This window comes from Trachurus japonicus, chromosome 10, assembly GCF_045865225.1.
Source record: "Trachurus japonicus isolate A0001 chromosome 10, Traja_1.0".
Taxonomy (NCBI): domain Eukaryota; kingdom Metazoa; phylum Chordata; class Actinopteri; order Carangiformes; family Carangidae; genus Trachurus; species Trachurus japonicus.
Genome location: NC_140916.1, coordinates 26,505,911 through 26,517,004, shown reverse-complemented (window position 1 = coordinate 26,517,004; position 11,094 = coordinate 26,505,911). Strand labels below are relative to the sequence as shown.

The following is an 11,094-nucleotide window of genomic DNA, read 5'->3' as shown; positions in this document are numbered from 1 at the left end:
TGACACACGTCAGAAACCGACTTTCTACTACTGCTACTTTAACCTCACAAACAGAGCAGTGTATATAACTACTCTACCCTGCAACCAACATCTGTCTTTTTTTTAATTATCCATTTCTGTTTCTCCAACATGTGCAGTTTGTTTTAATATTCTGCAGCTGTGAGTATCTTCTCCATTTCCTTTTTGTTCTGTTTCTTGGGACATCAGCAGCGAACTATTTCATTTTTAGTGCCTTCAGTGTGAGCCCACTCTAAATCATGTCAGTGAGAGCACATAGTGTAGAATATAGTAAAACTGTTGAGCTGCTCTTCACATAGTGAATAACTACTGTGTGGGTCACAGCTGATAAAAGTCACAGTTTTTCACCTAACAATCACACAATATTCACACATACAATGACACATTTATTGGTGGCTGTAATCATTGCTCTCAGCTGTAAAAAGCTCAAATGGTCACAGTGTAAGAGATACAAAGTGCAGTCTTCATGCTATGTAGGGCAAAACTGTGTGACAGGAAGTAAGAGATGGTGAATGATGCAGAGATGACAGGGTGTTGGGCTAACCATAGACATACTGTATGTATACAGTAAGTATATATGTCTATGGGGCTAACTCTTTGGCTTTGACTGGGAGTGCAGTGTTATTGATCCTGGCCCTGATCACCTTTATTGTTAGGAAAACAACTCCACACAGCAGCCATGAAAAATATGAACATATTATTTTATACTTGGATCTATAAATCCAATGAAAACACTAATTGAGTTTTAGATACAACCTCAAACCAAAAGTGTGGGTGGCTTAATTATTTTTGGTTTGGGCAGGAAGTTGTCTTAAGTTGTATGGACTAACTTGTAACCAGGAATTTCCCTTGAATGGTGAATAAACATCAGTGTATAGCATCATTATATAATGTTGGTGTGACCTATAAAGATAGCCCAAATGAGATTATGAGGTGCAAAGTCGAAAGCACAGACAACCTTACTGATTCTACTGTCGTTAATATAAAAGTTTTATTTTACAGCCAGTGTGAAGGACTCACAAGAGAAACTTTACAAACCAACTATTTGTCAGTTAATCTGGAAATTAACTAGACAGCTGTGTTATGGAAATTGTGGTTTCTTTATTTTACATTGCAGCATTGCAAACTGTATATGTTCACTGATCATCTTGCTTTCATCTCGTGATGCATCTTGTGTATTATTTGTGCTGTCAAACAGCATGTTTATATAACATCAGAACCAGGACAACAAGAAGTAAAGTATGTAAAGAGGTTTCTCTGGTTAAAATCTCTATTTGTCTCTACCATAGACTGTTAAAAAAAACAGTTCTCTACCTGGGCTCAGCCTTATGGCCCCCAGGGGGCGGGGCTACCCGCTCCCGCTCATTGACTTGGCGCGATACACGTGTATTTTTTTTTTTTTTTTTTACCTCCCAACCTTTTCTCATTGTTTAATTGAATTCAATTCTCTCTATAAATCCCTAGCCTTAGTTAAAAATAAAAAGAACACAACTTTTTTTTAGAAAACTATGAAAAGATATTTATTGTACTTCCTGGCATTTAATGGAATTTATAGTGATTATTACACACCTATGTATTGACATGACAATATTTTTTTTATTTTTGTTTTGTTTTTGTTTAATTTTCTACTTATTTGAATGAGATCCTTGCTGTATTTATTTATTTTATTCATTGTCTTTCTGAATATGAAACAGCTCTCGTGTTGTGTTATGTGTCAGTGTCTTTTTACAGTCTATGGTCAGTGTTTGACACTTTTTGTACACTTTGAACAGAGGAGAAAAAAAAATAGATACATAATATAATGAATATATCTATGCTTGGCGCCGTGCTGACGCAACAGCAACACCAGTCATGAGAAGCAGCAGCGTCGCTGGCGGGAGTTTCCTGTAGCGGGGCGGTAGCATAGAGGGCGGTAGCGGGGCGCAGAGCGATAGGGGCGGTATGAGGCGGTATGGGGCGGTAGCGCTGCGCCGAGCCGCGTTGTGACCTGTGTACCACAGAAGAAGAGCGGCAGCAGGCGGTGCAGCAGCGGAACTAACCGGAGCTTCATGTGCGACTGAGCTGCTGCTGTCACAAGGCTGAGCTACCGACCGGAGAACAAGCCGTGGTCTCCTCCGTCTGCACCGACTCGCCGGCAGCACCGACCGGACATGGCGGCGTCCAGCAGCAGCAGCTCGTGCGTCGTGGTGAGTAAAGTTACCTGTTACCCCGCGGTGGTCGCAGTTAGTTACCCCCACATGCCCCCGGAGAGGAGACCAACAACAGCCCGGACCCAGCGGCAACGTGCTGGTCCCTCGACAGCTCCCAGCTGCCGTTCGCCACCTGAGGCGGCTCACCTGTGGTGTTACCTGTCGCTCACCGTGGCAACGGCTCTAACGTGTAAATAACCAGTTACGGTGCAGAACGGCCTGCGGCACCGGAGAGCACGCGCTCCCCACGCTGTGAGCAGCCTACGTGACGCAGTGAACACCACGGACACGGAAAGTCACGTGCGGGTTCGTGAGTCTGCTGCGGGTTGTAATTGTTTATATTAAATGAACGGACTCTGTTAGTTTATACAGGAACAGTGAGACAAAGGAGCCGCAGACAGGGGCAGACAGGGGGGTCGTGTTGAGCCCGACCCCCTCCACAGCAACAACAACAGGAATAAACACAACGTTACTGTGTGTTTAACTGACTTATAACACATCATCTGTACTGTTCTGGGTTAGGAATGTGTTGTAATGTTGAACACAACGAGGTGAGTGTGGGAAAGTTAAAATTCACCAGCAACAGCTACATTCTTCATCATGTGAAAACTGTGTCAGATCTGGACAACAGCTGAGAGGGAATCAAACCCACGGCCGGCTGCTATCAGATGAGAGAGTCAGTAAAGTAGTAGAGTTGTTTTCAACTTTAAAATGAGACATCCATGGTCAGAAACTACTTGTGTGCTACAGCTGACACAGATCATATCTGAGCAGTTGGAAAAAACAGGAACTTGGCCACAGCTGAGCAGTCTTTTTTGTTTTAGAAAAAAAGTGCTGTAGCTCTGAGCTGCACAGTTCTTCTCTGTATGTGTGACTGCACAATAAGACGCCACTATTTGTTTTTTGCACCAGACTGTATATACAGTGGCATGAAAAAACATGTGAAACCATAGGAATTTTCTGCATTGATTGTTGACTCAACTGTGACCTGATCTTCACCTTTGTCTCATAGAGAAACACACTGTCCCTAAAATGATATCAAACAGACTGTGTTTTTACTGAGCACGCATGTTAAACATTCAAAGTGCTAGTGGGAAACAGAAAGTGAACCCTTAGTGTGGTCCAACATCAAACCAGCTCCTCCTGTAGCTGCTGACCAGACCACTTGGAGGAGGGTTGACCTGTCTCAGCTCAACACACATTCACAGCAGCTCTGGTGACCACCAGGCTCTGGTCCTGGGCTCTTACTGGAGCTCCGTCTGCAGTAGATTCTTCAGGGTCATGGTCCCGTTACAGCAGCAGCTTCTGCTGAGGAGCCTCAGCAGGTGGATGCCGTGCTCCATGCACCATGACCTGTCCGCCAGCTCTCTTAAACTTTACACTAGGTTGTGTGTCACATACATTATTGATCATTGTGTGTTACTTTTTGGGTTGTCTTAGTCGTGTAGCTGGGTATTATCTAAGCTCTTTGAGAAATTTGAAACCACAGCAGCTTTATGTAAATCAGCACTTCTTTCTTCTTGTAAATCTTCTGTGATCTCTCATTTGTGAAGCATGGTTTGTATTAGCAGGTGTTTATTTTAAACGGCAAACTCTTTTTTTTTCTCTAGTAGCCTTGACCTGCACATCCAGTCTGGCTCCATTGATTGGGCTGCAGCTCTGATAACTCCTGTTAACTGAGGGGGTTTCACACACTTGTACTGTGAATGTTGGTGTAATGTATTCAGTATGGACAAGAACAATACACTTGAACTACATTTGGATGGTTCACAGATGTAACTTGGATGGGCCATATTTGTGTTTAAAGCGTTAGCTTACTCTTTTCTGCTTACTACACTGCTTTGCTTGCCACCATATGATGTTTCAGTTTGAACAAGAGCAGCTCAGATAAAGTGACCAGTCAGCTCTGGTTTTATACTAGAATAAGTGACTAGAAAACCCATGTTGTATTTTCCAGGACATCTGGGACATAAAGAAATCGGTTTTATTGTCATCCGGTTAGCAGACTGGCAGATGCACCAGCTCACACGCATAATGAAACGAAACACACATTTTGCTGAAACCGCATTAGTGTGGACAGTGGAGGATCTGCTTCTTTACCGCATTTCAGATCAAATTGGCTGCGCTGTAAAGTGTGATTTCCAAAGTCGGACTTTGCCTCATACACGTCAAGGCTGCCCTTCCACTGACCTTGGATAAATTCTTTGATTGGCGTGCCATGTTTTTCTTTCTCATTTCCTTGCTTGAACAACAACAAGTCGGTGAGTAATAGTGTAAAACACTCAGTCTGTCGGGTCATGTGACCATGAGGACATCTGCGGGTTATCAGTGGTTATTATCTGTAAATGAATGGATGCAGCCTAAACAGATGGAGCTCTTTTTTAAAAATCATTTCAGCAGCAGAGGGTGAAGAGCTTTATTCCAGCTCAACCATGTGGGACATGAGTGTGGTCCCTCCGTGATCCAGTGTTTGGTAAAGCAGCGGGACAATGTTGGCTGGTGAGGGTAAATAGTGTCAGTCTGCCTACTACGGTCACTCACTTTATTCCCACAGCAGCTCCTGCTCTGCACCAGCCTCTCACTGTCACATGATTCCAGTTACTCTGTCTTGAGTTCATGTGGCTTGTTGAGCAGGAAATCTGATTTTACAATTTGATTTTCCAAAATGTATGAAATACAGACAACCTTTTACAGACTGTGTATTGTATGGAATTTCTGAAAAGACTTCTGAGATGCCAACACCTGACTGTTTTGACAAAGTGTTTACTCAGGAGAGATCTTCTTTAATCACAACTAAGTGAGTACAATTAAAAGTGTCCTCTTTCTAAGAAGGCTGTTGTTTACCACCACAAGAAACTTGCCCAGTGCAGAGGGGAGACGGAGAATCAGGCTGTGTTGTTGGACAGAATCAGCCAGTGAAATGTTTTCAGAGGCAGAGTAGAGCAGTAGACCACCACCGGCACTGACCCCTTGTGCTGCTCTGTATCAGATGAATGCTCCATGGCCCATGTAGGGTAATGCCACTTTTAACCCTTTTGTGTGTCGTGTGTCATTTCAGATCAGCGATGAGGAGCAGGGCTACGACCTGGACCTTTTCTGCATACCAAAGCACTATGCTGCAGACCTGGAGAGGGTCTACATACCACATGGACTCATCCAAGACAGGTAGGTTTCATTGCTTCTTTTTTATTTTTATATATTTTTATATTTATTTCCCCACATCTTCAAATCACTCCTAAAAACCCCACACTTTTAATCTGTAAATTATGTCTAATGTTCTGTGTATTATCCTATCTAATTTCATATCTATTTTTGAACCTTCTACATTGTTTTTTAGTATTTTAAATTGTGTTGTTATTTTTCTGTAAGCGTCTTTGAGCACTAAAAGAGCGTTATAAATAAAATGTATTATTATTATTATATTATATTATTACCTTTTGTTGACATTCTGCAACATGTACACCCATTTCAATTATTAGTCATAGAGTATCAGCATGAATGTCCTTTTTCTAGTAATAAAAGAACATAAAAAAACAAAAATATGAACACGTAGGGAGTGAGGTGTGGTTATTGCTACACACACATCATATTATCTGAGTGTAAGTCTGGCCTGCGTGGTTTTGCATAAAAGTGTGATGAATTAATACACCACTGAAGCTTATAATATTAATAGAGAGCTAATGTGGCAACTCTTAAGTTGATGTGTTTTGTTCTGTTTTTCTTCTTCAGTATGCAGATATAGACTTATAGACAGTGTTTAGTGCAGACAACCTCTGAGTGTTTTGGTAACGTCTGTTGACCAGCTCTCTGGTCATCATAGCAGGGTGTGTTGTTGAGAGACAACGCTGCCTGCTGACACTAACAGAGAGGAACTGGAAGGTACTGCTGACTGTAGCAGAAAACTGGGCTGACCAACCGCCCCCTCTCTCTCCCCCTCTCCCTCTCCCTCCCTCTCCCTTTACCCTGCAGGACAGAGAGGCTGGCCAGAGAGATCATGAAGGAGATGGGGGGGCACCACATCGTGGCCCTCTGTGTGCTCAAAGGGGGGTACAAGTTCTTTGCAGACCTGCTGGACTACATCAAGGCCCTGAACAGAAACAGTGACCGCTCCATCCCAATGACAGTGGACTTCATTCGCCTCAAGAGCTACTATGTAATCAAAGAGTTGTTTTCTTTTCTTTTTTTAGTTTTATTTATTGTTATTCATCTGATGGAGACAATACATGTTAATGAACATTAGTACAAAATGCACAATGTAACCATGTCAGATTTAAAGTCCCACTCCCGCGACCCTTTTCGGCCATTTTAAAACCAGCTCATTAGCCATGCACATTAGCAATGCACCTCTGGAGGGTGGGCGGAGACTGCGCTGCTCTGCACCCGCCCAGCCACCTCCTCGCACCCCACCCCCCCGCTTGCTGACAGCTGGACATTGTACAATTACAGATTCAGCGCGTTTAACGTAAAACTCCACACTGGGATTCGATCCCAGACTGGTGCATAGTCCTTGCTCACAGTGCAAGCTGCTCTACCAGGTGAGCTATACCTATTATACCTTGACAGCTACACCGAGCTGTGAAGGCTTTCACCTCTGAGCCAGATGCAGAGCGGGGCGGGAGCTTGTAGCACTAGTGCCCTCCCCTGGAGCTGTGACACCCTCAACTCCAGTCTTCCTGAAACTGCCAGTTTGAGTCTGCCATTGGTTCACAGCAGTTTGAAGGCAGAAAAACTCTGAAATGCAATTTTGCACTTCCTTCTCTGCTGATAAGTGCTCTAACACAAGAAAAATGCCACAGGAACATGTGAAAAGCTCAAAAAACACGATTTTCACGGGAGTGGGTCTTTAAGCAAAAATGCAATATTACATCTGTAGTCCCTAGACAGGATTGTAAAATATAAATTATAAACAAGAGAGCCAGATATTTATTAGAAAAAAGACATGTACAGCTTTCTGAAGTGTCATCATGGAGCTTTTTTCCACGTGTTGTTTGTTGTTTGTGTAGATCAGGGCACTCATATGTGTGTGGGTGATTTAGGACACATTTTCCCCCCAAACTGTAGCTTTTCCACTAATCGACATTTAGTTGTGCTAAGAAGTTAAACAATGTACCATCAGAACTAGGAGAGATTCAGATGCGAGGTTTGAACCTTGACCATTAAAAATGCAGGATTTGAAATAGTTGGAAAAACGTCCCTATATGCAAGTGTATTGTGGTGACTGAGGTGAGGTGTTTCCATCCAAACATAGTGTAAGTTTGATGTGAATCAAGGTAAACTGCTACATTTTATCTGAAGTGTATCCACAGTACACATACAACTACCCTATTATACAGCATGCAACAAGTGTAGCTGTGACTACCATGTTTGTGTAATTGTATTGCTTGATGCACTTCTCCTGTACAATGTGAAGTCTACAACATGTAATTGTTGTTGTTGTCACACTCTTGTCTTTGCAGAATGACCAGTCGACAGGAGAAATCAAAGTTATTGGTGGAGATGACTTGTCTACATTGACGGGAAAGGTGAGAAGTGAGGATGCCATTATTCTGCCTAAAACAATCAAATTAATATTAATTAATTTTCAAAGTGAACTTGAAACAGTAATCATCTTTTACTGTTCAATTTTTGTCATGTCTAAGTTGACACTTTTTAAATTGACTGATTTATAATGACTCTGCAAACCCAGCGCTATAATGCAGTTCATATTTTCTACGGCAGCTGCTGACAGCACTGCAGAATGTTTCACGCCCGACCACTCCCTGTACTTTTACTTCAATGTAAATCCTCAGACAGACTCAGACTTTCTTTATTTGTCATTGCACAAAAAACACGAAAGTGATTAATGGCAACGAAATGTCGTTGCTATAGGCTTCCGGTAAACACAGAAATAAACAATATAAAATAGATCTATAAAAATGCAAAAATAAGAATAAATATGATCTATAAATTAGTGCAAAAGAGCTGAATAATAATAAAATAATGATATCAGTGTAAGAAATAAAAGTGTATTAAGAACATTGTAGCAGCAGGGAGGAGATAATTGCACACATCAATTATTTTGCATTGAGCAGTCTGATGGCTAGGGGGAAGTAGCTGTTGCTGAATCTGGCTGTTCTGCAGCAAATGCTGCAGAACCTTCTACTGTGTTTGTGTATCCTGTGTTTTCCATAAATAATGCCTGTTGTTTTGTTCTGTTTTTTGGTTTTTTTTTACACAGAATGTCTTGATTGTGGAGGTATGTACTGTTTTTCTTTTCTTTTATATTGACATATGAAGTTCTCGGTTCATAGACCGCTAACATGCACTTCTCTCATGCTGTTTTCAAGGATATAATTGACACAGGGAAGACGATGAAGACATTACTGGAACTCCTCAAACAGTACAATCCCAAAATGGTTAAAGTAGCAAGGTAATTTAATCTCACAACTTTCTGTCACATACAAACTACTGTATCTTGTGGTGTTTCTCTGACTGTTTTGCCTCATTTTGTGTAATAAGTAAATGTGTTTTCTGTCCTCAGTTTGTTGGTGAAGAGAACACCAAGAAGTGTCGGCTACCGACCGGACTGTGAGTTTAACACTGAATTTATTTGGTGGAATATACAATATTGTTACTCATGGATTGATGCTTTTGAATGAGGCATTTGCTCATTCCAGTGTTGTTACTTTACCACTACAAAGATAAAAAAAAAAAGTAAGTTTTACTTACCTGTTTTCTTTGCAGTTGTGGGATTCGAGGTGCCCGACAAATTTGTGGTTGGATATGCGCTAGACTACAACGAGTACTTCAGAGATCTAAATGTAAGTATTTCAGATGGGTAGAGAGTCATAATGAACAAAGAGTTTATAGATTAATGCTTATTGGAGTTGACACAGATTTTACCTGTGTGTTAATAGCAGGTCTGACCAGTTTCAGACTGTCTAAACAAATTAAGTAAATCAACAGTATTACTCATCTATGGTGTGTATATAGTATACTGATAGTTCCTTTTCTCTTTCAGCATATCTGCGTCATTAGTGAAACGGGGAAGGAGAAGTACAAGGCATAAAGAGCTCTCGAAACAGTTTTTAAATGTGTGATTATATCTTTTCCTTTTGAATTTCATTTTATATTTTATTACTTCATATTTGTGTCATGAAAAAAATCTCAGCCTGCTCAGGGTCCCTGAGGTTTTGGATATATTGATTAATGGTGATGATTCTGACAAATGTATTGCCTGTTTTAACCACCACACACACAGACACACTCACAACCACAATCACATTTTTTGACTGTAGCAAAGCCTGACTGCCTCTTAGATAGAACCGTGTTTGGACATACGTAAGTGCATGGAGCCCACTTTCAAATGAATTTAGAAAACTGCATATTTGCCCGCATGTTAATTATCATTTTAATTGATGATATGTAATTTATTCAAAGCACTGCTGCTAACTCTCAGTAAAATACCACAATTGTTGTGCTTAAGATTAAGATTTCCAACACCCTCCTATTTTATGATGTACGGTATTTCTTTTATTTTAATTCTACTCTACTCTAATTCTTACCTGGTACTGGTAGTATAGTATAGACGCTCTTGAAGAAGATGTTAACATTTTCTCTGTATATTTTTGGGACAAAGCACTTTTCTGTGTTGCTGTGTTGTGTGGTCACATTTTCTTAGGATTCAGTGTAGAACAGTAACACAGATGTTGGCTGCTGTGCCTGATTTAACACACTGGTATGGGGAAGATGAAAGGTCATCTTTTTTATGAGTGTTGGTGAAATCTGTTTGAAGAGGGCTTCCATGCATCCGGTTTATCTGTAACTTAAAAGACAACAATCCTTGTTTATGCTGGAAAATGTCTGGATTTGACTCAGTTGTATATGTTTGTGTTCTAGTTTGGAAAACATAATTTGCTATCTACCTTTCATTGAATCAGACATGACTTAAACCTATTGTTTTTTATTTAGATTTCAACTCTGTTATGTGCTCTCATTCAATGGTGCCATCACTGTCAATCACTGTAATGTTCACTGAATCTTGCAATACCAGCCAAGCCATTAAATGTTCACACCTCTACCTGTCACTGGTGGATTTCTACTGCTGAGGTTTTTAAAAAATATATATACAATTTAAACCAGCTACGGGACATGTTGAACTAATTTGTGTCAAAGAACTGACAGAGTCTTTTCCTCTTCTCTGGAGTCACATCAGGTAAGTCTGGACCAGTGTGGTCCTATTGAGCTTCCTCTCTTTTCAGTGGGTCAAAGAGAGTAGGTGTTGTCTACTGTATCACGGCCAACCAGAGTCGAGACAAAATACACAACTGACTCACCTTTATTCCTTTTGAAGGGTTATTTTCATACATACATACATACATACATACATATTTAACATTTTCCTGCATTTCTTTATTGATTTAGTCTGATATTTTTCATTTAAAGGCAATGGATGTGTATTCTATCATCTTTATTAAGTTATTAAACCATTTGCTGGTCAAAGCTTGTTTTAAAAGTTTAAATGATTTGTTTTACACTAACATGAATAATTATAATGGAAGTAAATGTTATTATTAACATCAAAGCAATACTTTATTACTACGACCTTATTATCAGCTGGTGAGCATGAGCAGCATGAGCAGAGGACTCGGCCGCTGAAACAAATCAAACTGATCAACTGCCACAACAACATTAAGAGCTGTCTGCACAGAGGTATCAGGGGAGCAGGTAAATAAAATGCACACGCAAGTTTGATGATATATGTCAACCATATTAACACTAATATAACCATAGAGTATATTTGATATAACGCCACAGGTCACAGGCCCAGTGTGTGTGGAGGTGTACATCCAGCAGCAGCTAACCTGAGCCTGAGCATGCCGGCGGACGGAGCGGTTTGATTGGACGC

General features: G+C 40.8%; 1 protein-coding gene across 1 annotated transcript; it reads left to right on the top strand.

Annotated features, from left to right (window-relative positions):
• Positions 1 to 2,157: 2,157 nt before the first annotated feature.
• On the top strand, positions 2,158 to 10,265 carry hprt1 (hypoxanthine phosphoribosyltransferase 1). The gene is made up of 9 exons (XM_085788456.1): positions 2,158 to 2,204; positions 5,266 to 5,372; positions 6,177 to 6,360; positions 7,664 to 7,729; positions 8,425 to 8,442; positions 8,534 to 8,616; positions 8,728 to 8,774; positions 8,931 to 9,007; positions 9,208 to 10,265. Exons 1-9 carry the CDS (start codon positions 2,169 to 2,171, stop codon positions 9,253 to 9,255), a joined length of 666 nt encoding a protein of 221 aa, XP_085644582.1. The 5' UTR covers positions 2,158 to 2,168; the 3' UTR covers positions 9,256 to 10,265.
• Positions 10,266 to 11,094: the final 829 nt, after the last annotated feature.